General features: G+C 40.2%; 2 protein-coding genes across 14 annotated transcripts in view; one reads left to right on the top strand and one right to left on the bottom strand.

Moving 5' to 3' along the window:
• Positions 1–19,173, top strand: part of pio (zona pellucida domain-containing protein piopio) — a 66,782-nt gene extending 47,609 nt beyond the window's left edge. For all 3 annotated transcript variants that reach the window (XM_086908928.1, XM_003694746.4, XM_086908926.1), the window contains 5 exons: positions 13,080–13,247; positions 13,509–13,714; positions 14,298–14,460; positions 14,602–14,790; positions 15,099–19,173. In XM_086908928.1, the coding sequence (XP_086765054.1) occupies positions 13,080–13,247; positions 13,509–13,714; positions 14,298–14,460; positions 14,602–14,790; positions 15,099–15,302 (930 nt within the window). In that variant the 3' untranslated portion in view covers positions 15,303–19,173. The remainder of the gene's footprint in view (positions 1–13,079; positions 13,248–13,508; positions 13,715–14,297; positions 14,461–14,601; positions 14,791–15,098) is intronic.
• The window catches only part of LOC100872971 (uncharacterized), a 28,353-nt gene continuing 20,004 nt past the window's right edge, over positions 16,802–25,150 (bottom strand). For all 11 annotated transcript variants that reach the window (XM_086908922.1, XM_086908915.1, XM_086908921.1 and 8 more), the window contains one exon: positions 16,802–24,418. In XM_086908922.1, the coding sequence (XP_086765048.1) occupies positions 24,369–24,418 (50 nt within the window). In that variant the 3' untranslated portion in view covers positions 16,802–24,368. The remainder of the gene's footprint in view (positions 24,419–25,150) is intronic.

Raw genomic sequence — 25,150 nt, forward strand, 5'->3', positions numbered from 1 at the left:
AAGAAAAAAAAGAAAAAGGAACAGCGCAATTTTAATGCTTGGCAAAGTTTTCCTGTTACGCCGTATTGCCTCTCTAATAAAAATACCGTTACGCCACCCGTTATATTTTCTCGTCGATGCACCACTCCTCCCCTATTATCATTCTACTTTACGACGAATAATCGAGCAGAGAGAAGAAAAATTCGATTCCTCGTGGAACGAACGACTTCCTGGACTCGTGCACGATCATCTCGACCACGAAAACGGCCGGCCTTTGAAAACTTTCTTCCTCTCCAACGATGAAATACCACGCCCGAGAGAATTTTTTCGCGAAAACAATAAGAATCCAATGATGGGGGGGGGGGGAAATAATAATTAATAATTAAAAGTCAGAGTTGAGCATTAACCCGTTGAAAAAGTAATTAAAAATACTTTGATTACTTATTAAAACGCTTAAATAACATTTATTTTTATTAGATCCGCTTTTCATATAATCCCAGGTCGATTATTCGCAATTATTATTATTGTTTCGAACAATAAATTATTGAAATAATTATTACGCAACTATTAAATTTTGCTCACCAAAGGTGGTTACGAATAAAATTAATTCGACAATTTATCGTTCACAATCGCAAATAATCATGGTACCAATTGTATTACACGATTGCTTAAAGTAATCGTATACTTTATTCGAAATTTTTAACTAATCAACTTTTCCAACCTTGGGTTTAATGGCCGAACGTTCGAACGTTCGTTTCGTGGAAGAAAGCCGATATTTGTTGTTGCGACGCGAGCGACGGTTGGAGGAAGAGCGCTTCGTCAAACGACCCATTGTTCGCAATTTCAGTTCCCTTTCGAGTTAAACTGGTAGCGGGGCTTGTTAACGCGTCCACTACCGACGTCGCGACACGAGCCCCGCGCAAAAATCGTCTCCGCGGCGCATTTCGAATAGTAATGCGCCTGTGTAGAAGGGACGAAGGAAACGCAGGTCGAGAAGCTTCTTCAAGCTCATGAAATATTCCAACCTCTAGCTCTTGTAAACTCTCTCTCTTGTACGTGAATTCTATAAAAGAACGAGAGACAATACGCTTCTCTCTCTCTCTCTCTCTATTAGAAAATAAAATTACGAAGAATCTTTTCCAATTCAAATCGATGGAATCTTTTTCCGTGAAAAAAAAAAAAAAAAAATTGAAGAAACGAAATAGAAAGAATAGAAAGTAAGTCCCCCCAATTGCTTGCCAATCTTTTTCCAAGATGGAAGAATCTCGATCGATTTTTCGAGGTGGCGATGATACAAGGAATCAAAGGTTCTCCACAACCTCGTTGACCCTTGACTGAGGGCGAGAGCAACCGTATCCAGTTTTCCAGGCGGCTTACAGGATACGGCACAACTTCACCGCAGGAAGACCGGTCTCTCTCATCGTCTCCTCTTTTGCCGAAGAGACTCGCCATCTTTATTCCACCGTCTTCCTCGAGCCACGACGAGAGACGGGCACAGCGCTGATCCACTGGACAATGGTGGCGCCGAGGTATCGACGACCCCGAGGGGTCGTCGCACCACGATCATCATCCCGGATAACCCTAAACGCCAATCTCTTCTTCCCAAACAACATTGAAAGGAATATAGGAAGGAATATAGGAATTGTTTCTTATCCGAACCGACGCCTAACCGACTTTGGACAGAGCTCTCTCTCTCTCTCTATCGATAGAATTCCTTTGTCTATCATCTTGAAAAAGGTAGGAATATAATCTCGGTTGCTTTTTTGCCACCGATTTAATCAGACAAGAACCGGATCTTTGGAAAACGAACGGCTGTGTTATCCTTCCTCGGATTATTATACGGGGAGGATACGTCTTTACCGTGAATATATAAGCTATCTAGATTCTTAGACAGAATTATCGAGTTACACATCGATGATCCTGGATTTATATTCGATTCTGTTTCGAAGAGAGAGAGAGTCGTAAATCCAGATAGAATCCACCACCCTTCCTGTGATTAAATTCAGTGGCTCTCGTACGCAGGAAGTCGATTTTAATAGAGTAACTTGGTTCGCAAGAATATTCTTCTGTTCTTGAATGGAAAAACAGATACAAAAGTATAAATCGCGAGAATTTTTATTTTTATATATTCGCGTCGAACGATATATATATATAATTTGAATGAAACGGGAACGAAGCAGGTCGAGCGAGATCCAAAGGAAACGAAACGAGGCGTGTTTTAATGGGGAGGAAGAGAGGCGAGAGCAGGATGTAGGAAAGAAAGAAAATGGAAGAGGACGAGCGGAGAGGAAGAAAGCAAGTCGAACGACAACGGTTGAAATCGCTTCTGCGGCATTCCCGCGTCATTAACTTCGTCCCTCGGCGGGAGGAGAGAAGTTCTCGCCTCTTTCTCGCCCTTTATTCTCTTTCCCTTTCCCTCGTTAACTCGTCTCGACTCTTATTTTACCCTTCGCCTTCCTACGATCCTACCTTCCGCATTCTGCACGACAGACAGCGCGCAAGCTGCTTTCACCTCGTCAGATGATCCAGATGATCGAACGTCGTTCAAAAGAAAGAAGACGGAATAGGCAGATCGTATCTATCTGCCGGAAATTCAATCGCGATTAATCTCAATGCCGAGAACAACTCTTCTACTATCGTCGAATAATTATTCCAAAGGATCCAGTTTCTCGACCAACCTACCTTCTTCTTCTTCTTCTTCTTCTTCTTCTTCTCTTTCTTTTTCGTGCGAACGCACGCTAATCGGCAATTATTTCCCCCATTAAACACGAAACTAAACAACTTCCTTTCAACATGGAGATGGACGAGGTTCAGGTTTCTCTTGTTTTGGTAGCGAAACAGTTTATAAAGTCTTGGCAACAGTTTGAATTTCCTGCGGAGTTCCGCGAATAATTCTCTTGTCTTCAAACGTGAAAGAATGAGAAGGAGAAGAAGGAGAGGAAGAAGAAGAAGAAGAAAAGGTAGAAAGAAAGAAGTTTGGCCGGATCGAAGGACAATTTTGTCGCCAAGGGGAGAACTCGATTTCTCGAGAGAGGCGAGGTCCAAGGCCACGGAGGAGGGGGAACGGGAGGGGAAATAGAGGAGAGGTCAGAATGGCGATTACATTTTAAATCGAAATCCACCCACGCGAGAATACCTGTTTCGGCAACTTTGGCAACTAAGGATCTCCACTTTCACTCCACCGATTAGAATTAATTCTTCTCTTCTCGATTGACTTTAACATCTTTGGCACGCCCACGTACCATTCGTTTTGCTCATCGAAGATATATAATCTTCGATGTTTCGTGTCCGAGTCGTGGAAAAAATACTCTCTCGAGTTAATTGAAATCGGTTGAACGAGTGATCTTTAAAATTTCGAATTTATTTCGAAGAGATAATAGAGATTATACCCGAGCAACATTCGTTCAGTAGTTCAGCAGTTAACCGTTCTAACTGGCGGTGCTGTTAACTGTACTCGTTCGATGCTTTGAATAATAAATTATCGAAGTGGTTCTTCTCGTTCTTAACTCTTCAACCGAGATAGGTAAAATTTTATTCCGATTATTCGATACTTTGAAACGAATATAAAATCGTTAAAGGTAACTTTACACTTTTTTATAATTTTCGTTAAAAATTCGTTAAAAAATTTTCTCCGTCTTCGCATTGTTTCGATCTTCGCTCTTGTTCGAACGAAATAAATCATCTTTAAACTTCGATCGTTAAAATTTTTGACGAACGCGCTTCTTTTAATTTCTCTGAAAGGAAGCTTGAAAAAAAAAAAAATTCCAAAGCAAATAAATTGAGTAATAAAACGTGCAAGAATCTCACCGGATCTCGTTGCCTCTAATGAATTTTCAATTTCTCGAAACGTGAAATCGTCGATTTACGCGCTTTCGAATATTTATTTCGATGTTTACACCGATCCGCGTTATTCGAAAGGCTGTTGTTGTTGTTGTTGTTGTTGGAGAGAATTAATTTAATTTCTTTCGCGTGTTTTTTCGCGCACGCGGATGGAAGAGGCGGGGTGGGGTGGTTACGTAAGGGGGATAATAAACGGCCGTGCACGGACGATGATGATGATCTGGTCGTGTTTTCCAGCTCCAGGCGTTCGATACCATTGCTGCAGGTGTCACGTACGCGGCGCGTTATGTTACCTCTCTCATTGTTACGCGTCCCGCGGACACACTTCGAATTTCATTGACACACTTTTGGGAAGCGGCGGCTGTTCAACTTCACAAGAACGAACAGATGATCCGTCGTTATTTCAACAATTTGTGACACACGGTCACAGCTGTTGCTATTCAAAACGCTCTCGTAACACGGATACCGTTCACGAAGGGACTCGAACGTTCTAATTCCAATTCAGTCGAGACTCGCACGCGTTCCATTTTATCAATTTTTGAACATTAAGAAACAGTAAAAAAAAAAATTAAACGTACGTTTAATTAAAACGAAATATCTATATTGTTTGATATCGAGATATCAAAAAAAAAAAAAAAAGAAAAAAGATCGCTATAAATATTTCTCAAAATATGAAACTCGAATTGCGTATATTTTCGACCGGAAAACGAAGATTATCAGGATAGAGAGAGATAAATTGCAATTATGAACGTAATTATCCGCGATAAAAAGAAGGGATTCTTCGTGATTCTTTCGCACGAGCAACAAAAGAATTCTCTCCTCGTGTGCAAATAGCACACGCCGTTTCATGAAATTGCATAGCGAACATCCATCCTTTTTTTTTTTTCTCCCCTCCTTCTGTTCCTATGAACGACTGTTTCCGATGCAACAAAAGCCTGCACCCGGGGATTGAACGGCAAATATTGACAAAAGGAATTTTTTCACGCTCTTTTCATCCGTCCGTCGAGCGCGCGCGCGTGTGTGTGTACACGCCGCGTGACATCATCTCGCCGCGCGGCTTCAAATCTCGATCCTCGCCTCGCGTCACGATTATTTATAAGTCCTATCGGACCGAAGAAGAAATTGTAACTGTACTCTCCAACGATTCGATAAATCGAGAGTACTTTTCTCTCCCGCGAGAAGGGAGCGAGAGAGATCGAAGGATTCTTCGAGACCGACTCGAATCACGCGAGAAACGGATGGAGGGGGGGAAAAAAGAGGAGCAGAAAGAAAGAGAAGGAAAGAGAAAAGAAGATAAGAAGAGAAGCGAAGTCGAGAAGGGAACGAAAGGATCAGGTTCGAAAAAAGACGTTCAAGTCAAAAATGGACGAAGGAAGGAAGGAAGGAAGGAGGGAGAGAGGGGTAGGCAGAGGAAACGAGTAGTCAGTCAGCTGGAGAGCAACGAAGATCGTGTTTACAAGGATTACAGTTCGTAGCGCGTGGCGTAGACGCCGGTGGAGCTGCAACTCGCACTGACCGGACGTCGAACCCGAGAAATGCTCCACAGCGTGGCTTAGATGTATCGTAATAAGTGGACAAAGTAGCCCACGGCCAAGGCGAATTCTTGGCGAGCGAGGATCTGTTGCCCGCGTCCACCATTTGCATCCGCACGTCTCGGCGGATCAACGCCTCTCGCGAGACGAGTTGTAGAGGGCGCTTCGAGCGGGCGATCGATCGACCCGTTCTCGTCCATCCTCCGTCGATGATATTTTTCCACAACCGCCGCGGGATGGACGCACGAGATAAGGAGGGAAGCGTAAGAAGATTTTTATCGCGAAACGAAACGGTACGTTCGAGTACGCGCGTGTTTCGTTCTGTATCGATGCATCGAGATGCACGCGCATCCTGAGATTCGCGTGCATCAGTCACACCCACGTGCATTCCAAGGATAACGGACGACCGTTTTCCCCGTGGAGAAGGGCAAAATATGTATTCTTCGTATTACATACTTGCCACGAGTTGTGTTACGTTTCATTCGATTAGTTGTACTAGGAAAGTTATCAATTTAGAGGCAAAAATGACACTTGGTATGGTGTATCTTGTATAGGGAAATTGATTTGGACGATTGCAAGGTTTATCTACGCGTTGTCGACTTGTATTCCATTGGGACTTGTATCGAGTATTATACTTATTTATACAAGTGAGATGAAAAATTCATATTTGCAACGAGCAAAGTTACTATCGATGTATTCTTGCATCGAATATTACATTTATACTTGCAACTAGTAAATTTATCGCTAAAATGACACGTGTATCTAGAAAAATATGTTTATAGGTTATGTACCATCGGTTATGTATTCTTGCATCGAATGAAAGTTACTACTTTAATACTAATTAAAATGATTACTAAAAATGACACGTTTAATATTTAAAAAAAGTAAGTTTGGACAATCGGAAAGCAGAGTATTATAGCAAAGTAAGAGATGATCACGTTAAGATCAGAGTTCAATAACGGATAAAGGATGAAGTCACCGGTCTCGAAATAATCGTCGACTAAACCACGATGCACGGTACGGAAAGAAGAAGGGAAACAACAAGTTCTCGTGGATGTTATGTAAATTCCGCCTAATAAGATCTCCCCCCCGTTGGTTAGGGACGGAATTAATATCCGGCGTCGCGGATGAATATAAATCTCCCGACAAGGATCGCGATTCGGTGTGCACGCTCGCGTGCATTCCCATTGGTGTGATCTCTCGCCGTGGTGCGAAACGCTCTCCCTCTCTCTCTCTCAAAAAAGAAGAAGAAAAGAAAATAGGCGTTTTCTCGTGTTGTGCTTAATTTAACCCGCTTTCGTCACGAGAAAATCCCTCCAATTTGACGTAAGAATCGAACGAAGCAACTCGAGGATATCTCGAGGATAACTCTTCGTTGTTCCACGCGAGAACATTAATATGCAACGTGTTGCATCAGCGCAATGACTAAGCGAAGAAGATAAAAAAAAAAAAAAAAAAAAGAAAAGAAAAAAGAAAAATCGAATCGTTAATCATGGAAGTTACCCGTTGCATAAATTTTCCCTTCCTTCGCCGTTATCTTCGCAACGATAAATACTCCCGCGATCTCTTCGTGCGATCCGCTCGAAGCGTCGCGGAACTGCCAGCTATTAAAATTATTCTAATTGCGGGTATAGAACCGCGATAAATATTGGCGGCGAGAGATTGAAACTACCGGGAGGTGGGAGGATCTCTAGTCGAAGGTTAATAGTAATAATTAAGAGGCGGTGGTGATGAGTCAGCCGATAATCGACGAGACCTCCGGCTACCGTAAGCCCGGCTTACGTGCCACAGGCCAAAACATGTGTGTATATATATATATATGTATATTTCCTAACCGTTCCTGCGTAATGAACGTGCGCGCCAATCCTGCTCTCCCCTCTCCCTTCGCCCTTCCTGGCCTCGACCACGAATTTCTCCTTTATCGAGTTCGTGGCAAGAAGAAATCGTCCAAAGATCGCAGCAGAGACGGGATAATGATGATGATTACGATTCCCTTTTGCGCGTGATAAAAAGAAAAAAAAGTAATCCTACTGGTATACAGTAGTAGTAGTAGTAGCGCTATACTTTTATCAAATTACACGGTGGAACGTGTTATTACGAACGAGTCTCCAACGAGTCTCCAAGGGATTTTTTTTTTACGTTTCCAAAATTCGTTGGGGGAGACATCGAGAGTAAAGCGATTCGTTTTTATCTTTTATCCTTTTAATTCACGCTCTTTCGTTTCGTTTTTTCTCTTTTTATCGATTTATTCCGCGCGTCGATGATGCGTTATCGAGTGTACGTCGAATCTTTGTTAGATTTTTGGGATCGGATCCAAGGGGAAGGAAGACAGGAGGAATGGAAAAATATTAAAATATCCTCAAATGCGTGGCGCGCGTTGGAAACGCGCTTTCGCTCGCACGCGAAACTACGCTTTAGCGTAGTGGTTTCGAGAGACGCTCGCGTGTTGGGTGGTCGATGATGCAGAGACATAAAGATAAGCTCGACGACCAAACTCTTGAACCCCCTCCTCGCGGCTAATACGAACGATTCGTGGATTCGATCCGCCTCTGAAACATCTTCCCGTTCTCGTGGAGAGAATTTTCACAAGGGAGAAAGGGTTGGGATACGAAAATTCCAATCGAGATTGGATTCCAATCTCGCGATTCCTTTCCCCATCATTTTTCGAGGAATCTCGAGGAGGAAATCGACTCGATGTTCGACGTGACTGCGCAAAGAAGGGAATCCCAACTGGATCCCCCTCGATTGATTTCTTCTTCCTCCGAGTTCCGTAGGAATTCGACTCGACTCCTCTCCTCGTTTCCTCGCCTCTGACAAATCTCCAACAACGATATGAATGATAACCTCCACACGTATGATAGAAGAATCTTTAAGAAGAATTTTCGAACCGTTAGACTAACGAGGGAACAATGGCTCGCTCTTGTTGGCAAAAGCGGAACGATACTTGGGCGCAACGGTACTTCGCAACTGAATCCCCCACCTTCGAACCAGATATTGTTTCGAAATTCGCGCGCTCCTCGCGTCGAGAAGCAAAGTGGTTGTCGTTTGGCGGCGACGAGCCACCGTTGTCGCCACCGTCCACCTTCCCACCTCGAGCTCGTTGCTCGCAAAAAGCCCAAACGTACGATCGTAGCGCTTCCCCCGCCAACCTCTCTTCCTGCTGAGCGGGGGCAAGTAGAGGAAATTCCGAGCGTTTGGATATAAATAAACGTATCGTGGAAGCAAAACAAAAATAATAGGAACGGAAATCTAAATCCTTGTCCCGTTCCACCATCGATTCTCGCGTGCGAGATCAGCACACGGTCCATCACGAGTGTTTCGTGGCAAAAGGCATCGGCTCTCCATCGTGACCCGCGTCCGTTTCTCAAAGAATCCTCTCTCGAGTTCGCGCTCGCTTTGCTCCTTTTCCTCCTCTTCCCTTTTCATCCATCTCCACGATGGATCTCCTTTCCTCCCCTCCCTCCCTATATATATAAAGGTATGCACACGCAACGAAGGAGAGCCCCCCTTCTCCTCTACGTGTCCTCTACGCGCGATTCCTACGGCGGAGGAGGAGTAGGAGAAGAGAGAGAGAGAGAGAGAGGAGGGCAGCGCGTAGGTGGTGGGCATCATCCTCGCATCGGCGACCTCGAAAACTTGCAACATCCTTTCCTTCCTTCCTCCAGGATTCTCGATGGACGAACGGTGGGAGGGGAGAGTAAAGGGCATCGAATATATCAGACTCGAGCCGACTTCTTCTTCTTCTTCTTCTTCTTCTCCTTTCCTCGGCCGGCTAATTCATGATTCTTCCGTGATCCTTTCCGTGAGAGAATGGCCGCATTTCTCCCCCGCGGGGGAAGAGGAAACTTACTTCTCTTCTCTATTCCCGACGCCGAGAGTAAATATTATCTCTACTGCCTACTATCTCTACCTACTTACTTATATACTTATGTATACACTGTCTGTTTGATTATTCGTACGAAGGATTTTCCTTCTTTTTCCTTTTTTTTTCTTTCGCGTGTAATCGTTATTTCTAATTTACACGAACGTGTATATATATACTTGGAATTAATAATACGTTTGAACGTAGAGAGTTAGGTTCTTCGAAGAGAGGAAGGAACGAGGAAGATGGTGTAGAAGGGAAAACTCTCTCTTCGTCGATTCGAAGATCGATAAAGACGGGCAGGTGTGTCGTTACGTAAGGATAGGATTAATCGAGTATCCTCCTCCGTAACCGCACACTTGTGTACACCTATCGACCTTCGATAACGATCCTACGACAATTTGCGGTTAAATACGGTGTGCTGGCATACGCCGATCTTCAAAAATCGCCTCAACGTCCACCGCTAACAAACTTATCGAACGAGCCCCTTCTTCGAATCTATTTATGCCCGGAGCATAAATAGAAGAGGGACGGGCAAAAGGAGGAGGAGGAGGCCGTAAAAAGAAGCGCGGTAGCTCGGGCCCCGCCGTAAAGAACCGCATAACTCGAGGAAACCGAGCCATCGGGAATTTCCCAGTTGGATAATAAGCTCAACGGGTGGATCGAGAGGATGCGACCGCATAAAAGTGCGCGTCGCAAAAATCCATCACGTTCGTCTGGGTGGTCTCTCTCGATCGAAGGAGGGAGGGGGGGGAGGGGGGAATACAATCCCGAAGAAAAAAAGGAAGAAAGGGAGAGGAGGATCTTTTTGTGGGTTGGATCCCCTTCGAGGCGATCGTATGACAAACGCGATTCGCGGTGTGTCGACCACCGCGAGAAATCTTGTCTGGAAATGGAACGAGTGTTGCGATGTTATCCATTTTTGCGAACGCGAAGGGAGTCCTTCGAGAAATCTTGTCCGTGAATAGAAGGGGTCGTATCTTTCTTTTTCGTCGAGAGAAATTTTTGGGAATGAAATAAAACGAGGGGAGTCCACGATCTTTACGCGTTTAAATCGTTTATATTGGTTGAACGAATATATTTAATTATATGCGTAATTGCGCGTGACTGTTTACGAAACGCTTGAAGCGTGCATCAACGTAATTAACGTAATAAAATCACGTATGAAATTTCAGTGAACTTTAAATAATATAACAGCGAGCCAAGATGAACGGTGAGCCGAGTGTGTGGAAGAGGTTGTGGCGTGTCCTTTTTTTTTTTTCTGAAGAAACAAAACAAATTTTTACGCGTATAATCGTAAAAGTTACAACGATGCGGTTCAAGGTGCGATCACGAGAAATCTTGTTATAATATTCCTTTTTTGAAAGGAATTTTTTGAATAAAGTAGAATATTCCCGATCGAAGGGTTCGTTCGTTCACAGTTTGAAAAAAAAGAAAAACGCACGAAGGAGTCCACGATCTTTACACGTTGACGAGAAATCTTGCCTACAAACAGAGTATCGAAGGGGTCCACGCTTCATCCCTTCGACGAGAAATCCTGTCCCTGTAAATGGAAGGAGAGAAATTTTGAATACGATATAAAAATTGGCGACTCGGGTAGCATAATCTTGCCCCTAAAATGGATAAAATTCTCGACAAAAAGAAATCATATCGTCCATAAATGGAGGAATGAGTCGCGTTCTATATTTCGAGAGAAATTTTGCGAATAAAGGAGGGTCGGCAACGACGTTGGAACCGTTGGTGGGCCGTTTGGTTGCTAGGTGCCAGGCGCGAAACGTAAAGTGAGCGAGTCTCTGACGAGGCTGAGGGCCGATGCACCGCAGATTGCGAGTATCCTTGCTGAGGTCGGACGGCGAGCTTCGTCGAAGGTCGTTGCCTGCTCGATATACACGGTGTACCTTCAGAATTTTCGCCTTTCCATCTCCTCGTTCGAAAGTGGCCGAGGAGAAAGGAAGCGGCCACCGCCCCGTCCAAACTCCTCCCATCGTCCTCCGCGTAAAATTATTATTCTTTCTCCTTATTTCTCTCGTCCAATTAAACATTCTTCTTCTTCTTCTTTTTCTTCGAATATTTTGCACCACAGAAGGATCTCGATTAGTTACTTAAATTAGTCACGATATAATATTTTATATATATATATTCGTTAACGATCTAACGATACGAAACGAGAGAGGAGGACAATTAATCCGCGTTAACGACGATAATGATATCGCGTGGAGAACGGCTGCGAGTTTCTCGGAAGAAGATGTTAGCCAAGGTCGCGCCTCGCAATGTCTCGCCTCCTCCACCGCTCCTCGCTTATACATACTATTTATACGCGCCAACCATCTTATTCTTTCGATCGAGATAACGAACGAAATCGATCGGTTCAACTTCGATAAATGTCGAAGCAAGATCCGTATGGAAAATGGTCGACGAGACATCGTAATCGTGGCTGCAATCGTTTACAGGATAATTGCCCCCTAAGAACGGTTCGATTACACTTATTGTCCGTCCGTTCTTCTAGCAGGAAGCGTGTCCCCGATTGCGAATTACACCTATTATCGTCCGCGTTAATGGTAATGATTCGATAGCACGGATGAATGCGCGAAAAGGAGAATTAAAATCGACGTGGAAAATTAAATGGCGATGAATTGAAGGAAAAGTGTTATTCCACTCGACTCGTTCGACATTGTCTCGAGTAATTTACTTTTGAAATAATAAAGTTGGTTCGCTCCATCGTTCGAAGGAAGGATAAATTGTTCGATTCTCTGAATTTTTGATTCTGAAACGAAACGAGTTGTTGGGCCCGTTGTTGCGGTGGGGGAGAAGAAACGACGAAGAGTGGCGCTCGGCTCGAGACGAGAAGGGAGGCGAACGGTCCGGTTTTTGCGGGGGGTGCAAGGACAGTCGAGGGGAACGCGTCGCCGAAACGGACTCGGCGAACGATATCGAAAGAAAGGATCGAAAGATAAGAATCGCCTTCATTTTGCCTTGTCTCGGAAAACCGAATATATATTGTGCGCGTTTCGAAGGTCGAAAACGTTGCGGTTGGACTGATGAAATCTGCCAGGTTTGATGCGCCAATCCGAACGATTACTTATTTTTGTTTGATTTTTTTTTTAAGATAGAAGCTTCACGAATAGATTCCTATAACCTCTTATAAAGCGTGGAATAATATAACTGTCGAATGGAATACCTTAGAATACCTTTTTTAATCTCAAATTAGACGGATCGAACTACGTTTATTCCGAGTTTGACGATAGATGTATTATTTCCAAAGTTTTTGAGTTTCGTAACGAAATTATTTCTATATACAATAACGAAAATTAAGATGCAGAAAAGAATTCGACATTTCATCTTCGATACTTGCCCTGACGAATTCAAGATGCATCTTAAATATTAAAATATCACACAAAACAATATAAACTTTAATTATCGACAAATTTTCTTTCTCCATACGCGTAAAGACACGCGTAAAATGTTAAGACACAAGAGTTTTATACGTTAATTTGTGAAATCGTGTGGCGTCATTCATCCGGAGTGCGAGGAGTTGAAAGGAAAGGCGCGATTCGTTAATTTCTCGGCCACCATTCGATAATGCAAAACGATGTATATCGAGAAAAGCTGTTACAGTTCGATTGAAACGTTCCATCCTCCATCGCACGTTCATCGAGCAAATTCCGTTGACAAACGGTTCTGGAATATAAAAACCCAGCTCGAGAAATATCTTGGGGGCCTAATATTAAAAATATAACAATTTTCGAACGAAGAGATAACACGAGACTTTGTAAAAAACGGAAGAAAGCGAAAGAAAGGCAGCCTAATATGACAGGGGGGGAGGGGGGGGAAAAATTTTGACGTTTTTCTTGAAATTTCGTTCGCAGGACGACGGAGGTATCGAGTACTTCAACACGATAGTCGTCCAGCCGCACCTCAAGCTGGTCACGAATCAGGGCAGGGGTTTTCACGTGAGATGCCGATATCAAACGAGGGACAAAGTGGTGACGAACGACCAAACCCACGTGGCCATGCTGCAATCCCTACCGCTCCAGGTAAGCGACCACTCCTCTCTCTCTCTCCTCTAAATCCCTTATTCAATAAGACGTATCGTCCGTTCAATTGCCGGCTATAAATCGCTTGATACCCTCCCCTCCTCGAATCAAACGCTGATTACACCATTCGAGGTACCTGTACGCGAGTCTATTTTCCAATTTAGCGGTTACACGCCAGCCGGCTGGGCAAGCGTCATCGACGCGGTTTTTTCACGGCAAAAAGAAGGTGGACGAATAATAATAAATTGCGTTTTACGACAGGCGACGGCTCCCATGCCGGGGTGCACGATGAAGATCTTCAGCGGGGATCCGACGAGGCATCAAGTGGCGGAAAACGTGAAGATCGGGGATCCCTTGACCTTGGTCATTAACATCGACAAACAGGAGATGTTCGGCCTCAAGATATCCGACTGTCTGGTGCGGGACGGGTTGGGATGGGGCGAGCAGAGGCTCATAAACGACCAAGGGTAATGATCATCCCTCTTCTTTTTTCCTTTTTTCTTTTCGATCGGGAAGAATCGATCGATCCCAGTCGAGAGAGAGGAGGCGTCTAAGAACTGACACTAAAGAACGATTCGAGTAGATAGATCGCGTTTGGAGGAGAATCGAAGAGGAAATTCTCCGTTCAACAGAGCAAATCGATATATTTGCCATCCATTCGCCATCCTACGTTTCGTTTTGTCGTATATTTGCTTTAGCATTTACCGACGAATTTTAAAAGATTGATCAATTTTTGCTTCATTTTTATTCCGTATCGAAAAAAATTCGTTTTCCGAATCAATTCAATCGATTGATTCGAACCGTTCACGGTCGAAGTTGTGATCAAACGCGAAGGAAATTTTATTGGGATGATTATTTCTGATAATCGAAATTGATTTAAACTTTTATAATTTGGTATAATCGATATCCCTGATGATATAATTACATTCCAGAAGTTTTCTTGATTAGTAACATTGTTAAAAATAAATACGAGCGCAAAGGGTTAATCGTTCTCTCCTCTTTCGTGCAAATTTTCGAGAAAAATAAAGAAAAGGGGATCGGTTGTTGCAGATGCCCGGTCGACGGTGAAATAATGGGGGAATTCACGTACAACGAGGACAAAACGGAGGCAAAGGTCGACTTCCAGGCGCACAAGTTCCCTTACACAGCGAGCGTCTACTATCAATGCAACGTCAGATTATGCGTGAAACACGACGGAGGATGCAGCAACACGGTAAAATAAGAATTCCAGTTTTCCCTATCCCAGAAGGACAAAGAGACGTAATCCTATACTGTGAAAACAGTATACAGATATATCTTATACACCCTTTTGTTGTTTTGAAAGAGATTCGGCTGATCGATTATCCCGTTGCAGCCGCCTGCGTGCAACTCGGTATCCAGACGACGCAGGGACACCGTGGACGACAACACGGTGGTGAAAGGCGTGGAGGGCCTGGACGGTGGGACGCCGGCTACCATCGAGGTTTACAGCGGCTTGTACGTGAACGAAGCGTCAGACGTTGCCTCCAAGTCGGACTTCACCGACGATGTCTTCAGAGAAAGGGTAAGCCATTCTTTCCAACGTGCTTTCTTCCTTTAACGCTGAACCCTTCCATGACCGTTGCAAAACAACATTTGTATCTTAATACAGAAAGAGATTTTTGGATTCGTAAACAAGACTGCAGAAAGTTGTGGATATTGAAAAATGGGTTGTATCTACGAATTATAGAATAAGTCATATGACTTTGTATACAAGAAATTCTAAAGGAAATTTCAAAAACGGTCGTGGTAGGTTTTAGAGCGATTATTCGATGATGGTTTTCCGAGAAAATTCGCTTTTTCTCCGTCTAAAAATTCTCCCACTCGTTGCAGACTATCGACGACCCGAACAGCTTCTGCATATCGCAAAGGAGCTTCGCCATCGGGATCGCGATCGCTGGTCTGATCCTCATGCTGGCTGTGGTTGCGGCCATTTTGGTACTGTTGACCAAGAGGCGGCACAAGACCGTCTCGACAACGGGCTCGTCCATTTACAGCGGACCTTACACCAACACGGCGTACAGTCACAGCAGTTAAAGCTGCTCGACGAATGATCCACGTTTATTGTTAACCCTTTCGTTGCTACGGGCGACTAGAGTATCTTTCTTTGGAGATGCGGCTTTTTCATTTTTCTATGAACACAGCAATTCGAATTTTTGGAGGAGAAGTTGGCCGTGGCGAAAGACGAAAATTCGACGAATAATCCGTTGCTCAACGGCGTACAACGGAAGCACGAACGAACAATTTAGATGGAATTTTTACAAGAGATTTTTTGCTCAACCGGCGATGAGGAGCACGATAGGTCTGAATACGTGATCGATATTATATACCTTTCGTCGATCCGATGAATTTGTTATCTCTTTTGTATTCAACAGATCTTGCCATCTTGCTTTCACACCACTCGTTCATATACGATTGTTCAACTTTCGAATACCTCTTTGTTAGAACTTGTGAACTTGTTAGGAAGCACGTGTTTCATAGGATCCAACTGAACAGAAGTTTTAGAGAAGCCTAGCTCGAAACAAGTTGAAACGAATCTTTAGGATTAACTATATATAATATAATATATATATATATATATATATAATATATATTATATTATTATTATTATATTATATATATTATATACATATTGTATACTAGTCCGGTATACGCTGTCCTAGCTAACATCGCGGCCGCACTAAACGCAGAGGCGCACATCACGCGAAAATATCCTCTCTCTCTTCTAATAATTTAATCACCAGCGCAGAACGAAGTTCAAGTGAAGTGAGCGACAGAAACGAGTCTTTTTCAACGAATCAAACGATTTTTACGCGACAAATCCTTTCCAACTTTTATTTATATACACTCACCTTTCCTTCCTTTCCTTTCCTTCTTCTCTCCTTTTTCTCTTTGAACAAATTTCATAGAAATAATCTCTGAAGCGCGTGGTGGAGCTTGGTCGATTAAACCGTGAAGATGTTTAACAGATCTGTGCTATTCCACGAATCTTTGCTTTTTTGCAATTCGCGTAACTTTGTTTCTTCTGGCAGAACGCGAGACCAGCTCCTCCTGGTTGATCGATCAGAGACAAGTTTCCAATGCGTTCGAACAACCGATCGAGGCAAACTCGTGCATAGAATGCATCGGTTATTGCGACTATGTGCTTCGCGATGTGTTACGCGAGTCCCGTTGCCGCGAGGCGAGAAGAAATGTTGCAACAAACTGTCGATCGATTCGCACCAAAGATTGAAAAGGTGTTTGAAAGAAAAAGATTATTACGAGCAATGCTCTCGGCTACGGGACACTCGCAGCGAGTGTGGCGATAAACGAGTGTATAATCCATTTATAACGCTTAAACCGTAAACTAGTTTCCATTGAATCGAGGTGCTGCTCCCTTATATCGGTACCCTTCCTAGCCAGCAGGAACTTTCCATTTTCTTTCTAAAAACTAAACGAGATAAAACATCTCTCGATTATTGTTCACAGTTGTCAAAATTGCAAGTACCTATTTTCAATACCTTCCTTCGATTCGATAGGAAAATTGATCTTTATGAAAAAAAAAAAAAAAAAAAAGAGCAGATGTTTTAAAAAAGTAAGAATCGAAAAACGTGAGGGTACCGATGTTTCCGTGTTTTGCGTGGAGCGTTCTTTTTATTTGTTTAGTTTTAATTTGTGAAGAAAAAAAAAAAAACTGGCGTAACTGGGTCCAACGTGGTGGTGGGTATACAGATCGTAAAAAAATTACGTTTAAACAGAGCAGAGGGGCGGGGGGGGGGAGAGAAAAAGAAGAAAGAATGGACGTGCAAACGTAACACTCGTAACTTATCACACAGCAATTATTCGAGAAATCGAGAAAAAGAAAATATATATGCGGAGAAAAATGTTGATTCGATTTACAGAGAATCCGTTTTTTTTTTCTTCAACGATCGTTCAAAATTTCAACAGAATTAAAGATAAATAAGGGAAAAATTTTAATCTATCGTGAGATTATGCGATGACAGAATAATCTTAAGTTTCTAACCTTAAGATAAATAAATTTTTATCTAAAATAATCAATAATTCTTCGTCACAATATGTTAGAAATTTAATAATAATTTTTTGTAAAGTGCAATAATTTTGAATGACCAATAGGATAAAAAAGCTTTCGTCATAAATCAAAAACATCCGACGAATATATAACAAACGAGCGTTGTCGTTTCGTCGTATTCGTGGCATTGGTTCATAGCGACATTGGGGATAAAAATGCCTGTATAAACTTCTTTTCGTAAGGATACGCGAGTTTTCTCTAGATCCCGCAATGTTTCTCTGGACCCTTGTCCAAAACTTACAACGAATTTGTGTAAATAACAAAAACGTAATAAATCTTGTAATCATAAATAGACACGGCTAGCTATTATATATCCCCAAAATATTATATATGTATATTTTCGTAATATCAAATATTAATTATTGTATAATCTATCCAATCACTTGCCAATAAAAAAAATATAATATCTCGTTTAACGATAACAAATAGTATAAAAGCACATATATATATATATATACAACTCTCTCCGTATAAAGAGAGAGAGGAAAAAAAAAAGATATAAATTCAAAAATATTTCGTATCAGTAACCGATGGATGGTTGCCATCTTATAATTGAAAATAAAGAAATGCACTTACAGTTTTCGGCATACTTCTTTCTGAATTGAAATCTCCAATCGCCATCATCTTCTTATACACGATAATTCGTATTTCGTATTCGTAGAGATAACCATCGTTAAATGAAAAATTGAACAAACTTTCGAAACACACGTACTGTACGAAAGATCGTACGACATCGACGCGAAGGTAAACGTTGAAATGATTTCACGTTTTGCTTTAAAGTATCTTTCTTGATTTATAAATTATGGAAAAATAATATCCTTCGGGTAAATAACGAATCCAATAATCCACGATTTATGCTTTTTAGTGACGAATGAAACTAATCGAAAGATCGAAGAAAGTCACATTAACATCGAAATGCAACAAATCGCACAAACTTCACTTCAATTTCTTAAATTATAAACACGCAATGGCTCAAATTAATATTCTTACTATTTTTGAACAGTATATAATCTTGTATGTTAAATTTTTTTCTGTATTTTTGACAAGCTTCCCGCACTTGTTTCCACACTTCGATACAATATAGTCTTTTCAAATTTTAGTTCGCGACTCTGCCACCAGAGGCGCGATTAACTCAGGAACGTAGCGCGTATCATTGGTACCTGGGTATATACTATATATACCGTTGTAAAATTTAATTGATATAAAAAATAAAATCATCGAATATATAATTAATTATATAAACACCAATACATATTAGATGGCAGGAATAATTCCAAGATCTCGCAAAGTATCAAACGAGAGTGTCTTCTTTTTTATTGAATTATATATAATTCGTTTTTGGAAAATATGATATATATATATATATGTGTGTGTGTATATATATATATATATATATATATATATATGTATATAATATAACAAGAAATATAATTAGAGTGACATGAGTTCTATCGAATTGTCCGGCTCTCTATGATGTTGTGCATCTTTGGGTTGGTAATATAGCTCTTTTGTTTCCACCATACGATTCCTAATTGAATTCACCTTCTCGGTCACCTTCACGATGCATACGAATTCTCCGATTCGTCGTAGGTTTCTTTTATTATTTCTTTTTTCCTCCCACGCATACTCACTCACTCATTTCATCTTTTTCCCCTATGCAAACTCTTTGAGGATCAGTATATACGCATATCCTACTATCTTTCTCTTATATACGTATATTTCTCTTTCTTAAATTATATAAAAATACGGGAAAATCTTCTCCTTATATAAACTTAATACAAATTATACAATATCTTTCACGTTAAAAAAAAAAAAAAAAAAAAAAAAACAAAGACCAAATGTCTAATGAAAATTGAATCTCTCAAAGAGTTAACATCGTATCTCGACACAGTGTTTCAAGTCCCAAATCTATCGGTGAATATATTTGAATCGTCTCTCTCTCTCTCTCTCTCTCTCTCTCTGTTCCTTAATAAATATATAAAGTATATATTCGACTAATGCATTTTTGCATTTATATTCGGAACGAGGACAAGAGACGGAATAAAGATATCCTGCACATAAATCTCAGTCCAAAAGAAAATTCTAAACTATAATATATTAAGCATAAAGGCACAGCCATCGTTTGCTCTTGTTCCACGTGATATGTCGAACGGAAAAGAAACATTCAGACGTGATCTGAAAATAATGCAAATACGCAATGTGCAGTTTCACCTCGACTCTTATCCTCGCCGTTTCCATTGTATATTCAATCAAGTTCAATTTACATTTCAAATATATTCACCAGATCGGGACGTCGCGCTTCAAACTCATTTATAATTGTCGACGATAAAACAATCTTGCGAGATAACTTTTTATCTTTTTTCTTTTTTTTTTTCCTTTTTTTCTTTTTTCGCTTAACAATTAGACGTCGAATTCACGCCAGCTAACATCTAAAGAGATCGGCAACTAACGAATCGACGTCCGTTTTCTGCGTCCCGCACAGTGTTCGATGAATGAAATCATAATGAACGCTATCAATTTAAAAAAAAAGGTTACCGATCTTCGATCTAACGGGCTACTTACAAATGCCTTGCGAGAAACGGCGGGACGAAGTTGCCAGAACTTCTTTCTCGATGAGATTTGAACTGAAAATCTGACTCGTTTAACTACGAAAATTAAAAAAAAAAAAAAAAAAATATATATATATATATATATATATAAAATGAAACAACGTTGATACATTTTCGATATTATTCCTCCCGTTTCTCGCAGGACAAGAATTTTCTACGACGAGTCGTACGGATAACAATTGAAAAGTTCGAAATACACTCCCCACGTGGACGAAAAGTTTCAGCCGCGTGCCGTGTATCGTTATCGAGGATCGGTTGAACGCGCGCAAAAATGAATCAATTTTCAGGCACACGGCTACACTTAAACGCTAACGAGTCTTTGACGAGTGGCGACGCAATCAACGGAAGGTGATCAGGAAGATGCAAAGATCTTCAAATTAAAAAGCTTCGAACTTTCATACGTACTCTCTCTCTCTCTCTCTCTCCAATTTTTTCTTGTTCTCTTCATCTTTCGTCATTCTCATCCTCTCCCTCTCTCGCACACACGAATTCTTGTTTTTTTTTTTTTTTCTTTAAATTCTCTCACTACCGTCAATCTCCTTTTTGTTTTCTTAATGTTGCATACAAAAATAGTAGGAAACGAACGTGAGGTGTTGCGAAGTTACAACGACTTTATCACCCGTTCTCTTCGATCGTACATAGTTTTTTAATATTTCCTCGAGCTAATCATTTGCCAGGCAGATGATTTCTTCGATACACGCACTCTCTTCCCTTTCTCTCTGTCATTTTTAATAATAGCCCAGGCGAACTTACGAAAAATCACAATGTGATTACAATGCTCGATGCATATGCTGATCAACCTCGAAAAATCTGAAATCGTTCTCTTAGATCGCTTCGAATGAAAATAATACGCGCGTATGTATAAATAAAGCAATTATCAGTGAAACGTTTCTTCGTAACGTGCTTCATTGAGCGGAACGAATTACCGAAGGCATTGCAACCGAAGGCAACAACGGCAAATGCATCGAGCATTCTTGAGAAAGAAAAAAAAAAAAAAAGCGCATGCGAGCGAAATGAAAAATAAATAAACGTGACTGTGCAATTACAATCATGTCTTTGGTTCAGCTTCCTCGGTTAGCACGACGTAAGCGCGACTCTACCTGCAAATAACGCTCTTCGCCCAGATTAAATTATAAATATCCCTTCCTCTTCTCCATCAATCATTTCCTCGCTTCGTATCGATGATTGATTGAATAATTGAAAATAACGAATATTAAATACGTACGAATAATCACATTTGAAAACAATGATCACTCGAACGATACTTGCAGGTTTGCTCTCTCTCTCTCTCTCTCTCTCGATAATTTTATTTCACTTTTTTCTTCTTTCTTTCCCTTCCGTTTTTTTTCTTTTTAATTATATATATATATATATTTTTTTTTTTTAGAGAGATTCGTGAACTGTTTTCTTTTTTTTTTTTTTTTTTTTTTGTTTTTCTTTTATAGGTACAATTATCTTCGTTAACCACTACGACGACTTTAGGTACAGTTAAACCACTACTTTTGTTGTGCGCCCATCTCTTTATAATTGAAACATTGGATAATTCTAATCTGCTTAATATTTATTCTGCTCAGGTCTCTCTCGTTTCGTCCACCACTCTCCCTCCCTTCCTTTCCATTTTCCCTTCTTCTTCTTCTTTTTTTTTTCTTTTTAAATTTCTCTTAGTTAAATTTATCACGCTCCCCCGTCAAGAAAGTAGTGCCTCTCTTTCGCGTCGCTTGGTACAGGGTAATAGATAAAAGGTCGCGGTGCGCGCGTTTTTTTTTTTTTTTTTTTTTTTTTTTTTTTTTTTTCCCTCTTCTTCGTCAATTAAATTCTGAATAAAAAGATAGGCACACCCTTCACCTACGTCCTGAAGTACAATCACCGAAGTAAGCGAAGCTTCTGGATGGATTCCACTTGGTATTATTTCTCGCGCGGAGCAACGTACACACACACACACACCTCGCCGAAAACTTAATTTAAAGAACGATTTATCGATCGATGTAAATTATACGCATATTAAATATTAAATAATGTCCATTTCTTTTACCATTTTTTTCTATTTTTTTGACCGATCGATAAAATAAAAATAAATATCGAACAACGGCGGCGAGGAGACGGATGTGGACGTTGATCCACACGGACGAGTTTTTTTTTTTTTTCACAGACGGAGACATTATTAATTACGACGATCACGCGTCAACCATCACCGCTGCCAAACTGATACATGTATTGCTTCTTCGCAGAATTTGGGCACGAAAAGTATATCTAATTACGTAGCTCGGATATCTAGATAGGATCCAGAAGCGTGCTGTGAAGCTTGGAAGACGAATCATAGTTACCGTGTGGTATGTGTGTGTGTGTGTGTTCGCGCGTGTATGTACGTAAGTGTGTGTGTACGTGTGTGAGGCGCCCCGCTTCAATTCTTTTCCCCTCGCGAGAAGGAAATCATCTTATATACGTGAAATAAATCGTCGTGAACGTCGTGCGCGTTTATCGGCTAAAAAGTTCACATCAATTCCCTATTTACGGATAACGAGAACGGAAGGGGTGGAAGGAGAGAAAAAAAAAAAAAAAAAAGAAAGAACGTTTTTTATAGAAACGCAGATATTCGAGGCAGGTTTTTTCCTTTTTTTTTTTTTTTCCTTTTTCTTTTTTTCTCCTGATACTAAGCTGTGATGGTTTCGCGCTACTTAACTACTTGTGTCGAACTATAGATATAGATAGACCCATGTACTGAATACGTTTACACTTTTTTCTCTTTTTCTTTTTTTTTTTTTTTTTTTTTTTTTTCCCCACGAGCAACAATGTTAACTTGTAACTAAAGTAATCGTCAGAGATCAGAAGCGTTGGCGGATTTTTTTTCCTTTTTTTTTTTGCAGAATGCAACATAACGCTCATAAGGGGGACGATGAATTATGCCAGAGGAGGGGGAGGGGGGGAGTGAGGAGGGGAAAAATTCTTCCAATCCAATGCTCTTTTTCTTTTTTCCCTCCCAAGATGAAAATATTTTCGTCAAAAGCAATTACTTATTTACAATAAATCACTTTGCGAAATATATTTCGACGATATAATAATAATAATACGCATTGGGACATTGGTTTTTGAATGAAATAGAATTAAAAGCTTTCTTAATTCATAAATTCGTAAAAGGCCGATAATGTGAAAAATCTTTTCGATATATATATAAAATTGAGGTAGCAAATAATTTCATTCTGTCCATGAATCACAACTGGCAGCAATTTTTTCTCTCTCTCTCTCTCTCTCTCTCTTTCTCTTTTTCTCTCTTGTTCTTCCTTCTTCTTCTCTTCCTTTGTTTTTCTTTTTTTGGTTATTTTTTTGTTTTTTTTTTTTTTTTTAATATACTTTATAATTTTCTTTTAAGATTAACGCAACTCTTTGGTGGCAGTACGCAGAAGAATCAGTGAGCAATGATCATTCCCGATAGAACGTAGAACCGATCCAGAGATTCTAATTGGACAGCGACGCGGTACTATTGTAAACGTACTCAGTAACGTGTATTATAATACTCGTATATTAGTTAGTTTATCGTTATTTTTAAATGAGGATTCCCTGGTCGGTCGAGACTGATCTGTTAGAGCGGTCCAGAAAATCCATATCCGTATAATATATTCTGTAATTTCACTTTAAAAGTACCTTTCCTTAAAAGTAAATCTCACATTCATATAGGTATCTGTAAAACCGCGATTAAAATATCTCCAGATATAATATAATATATACTGTATATATATATATATAATATATAATAATTGTAATAGTTAAAATTCTGTTCAGTAACTCTGTTTAGTGTGTACCACTGTGTCTATCGTGCCCTATACGCCGAGAGAGGAAAAAAAAAAAAAAAAAAAAAAGAAAAGAAAAAAAAAGGGAAAAAAAAAAAAAAAAAAAAAAAAAAACAACGCACATATTATCCTTCTTTTGTACACGCAATACAAATTTTTCCTCCGATGTCTTCCCCCTCTGTTGTTGTTTTTTTTTTTTTTGAATGTTTCGATAATAGATCAGATTTTATTACATACATAAGTCAGTATGAACGAATTCAATATGATTTTTTTCTTTTTCTTTTGCATTCCCGTTATTTTCATCGTTCTCCAGGTTTTATCAAAAGGGATGTATAATTCGTTTTTTTTTTTTTACATTCGTTATAGTTACATTCTCTTTCTTATTTATTCCTTTCCCGATTTTTTAACAAGTTTGAATTTCCTATTAGTGTATGCTTCTTATATCTCTCTTTTTCCTTAGATATTTAATCAAAAGTTATTATTTAATATTTATAATAAGAATCGTGTGTGTGTGTACAGCGGTAGTAAAACCACGAGCCGCTCATTCGGTTCTTTTCAATCGGCATGTTTCAACGATTCAATTGTCTTTTCTTTTACATCCTTGTCCCGCTGATCCTCCATTCAATATTGGCCCAAGTATTTAATATTGTACCAGTTGGTTTCGACGGGTGATTGTCACCTTCACGGTCCCTGTAATTAAAAAATTATTTCTGAGAGTAGCGCTGGTTCCCATCGTCGATCCACGTCGATACAATGCCAGTGAATTATTGGTGTGCAAATCAGGATTGCGTTAAACGAGTGTCTCAGTACGTTAATAAATATCTGTTAGATAACTGATCTAAAGCGTACTTCCACATATAAAGATTGCACGATGAGTTGCAAGTGTGTGTACCAGCATGTACTGTATCTAGTATCGGAAAAAAAAAAAAAAAAAAAAAACGAAGCAAACAAAAGGAAAAAAATAAAAAAATTGTCATTTTCGAATCGAAGATTCATCATGACGTTTCTGTTTCGGTGTATGTTCCGATAACATTCTTTAAAAAAGAAAAAACGATAAAAAAAATTAGGTTATTGAGCAGCAAACATAATATGTTCGCGTCATGGACACGAGAAAAAAGTAAATAATTTCTTACAGAAACCTGTGCGCGTGAATGTGTAAGCGTACAGTGCTACAGTCGAATATGCTCTGAAAATGTATGCTTCCTATTTTTTTTTTCTTTTTACATTGAAGAATGGAATAATTTTCACCAACTTGTTCGTGCTATCAAAATAGGAGCAAAATAGGAAGCAAAATATTCCAGCCGCATTTTCACACGAACAACAAATATCGACAAAGCGAAAACCAACGCATGTGAAGAAGCGCCTATGTAACAATATGTAGATAACCGTGTGTATTCTCGTTTTTTGTTTTTTTTTTTTTGT

Source organism: Apis florea, unplaced genomic scaffold (assembly GCF_048593485.1).
Source record: "Apis florea isolate Af1SG1 unplaced genomic scaffold, ASM4859348v1 contig_3081_pilon, whole genome shotgun sequence".
Taxonomy (NCBI): domain Eukaryota; kingdom Metazoa; phylum Arthropoda; class Insecta; order Hymenoptera; family Apidae; genus Apis; species Apis florea.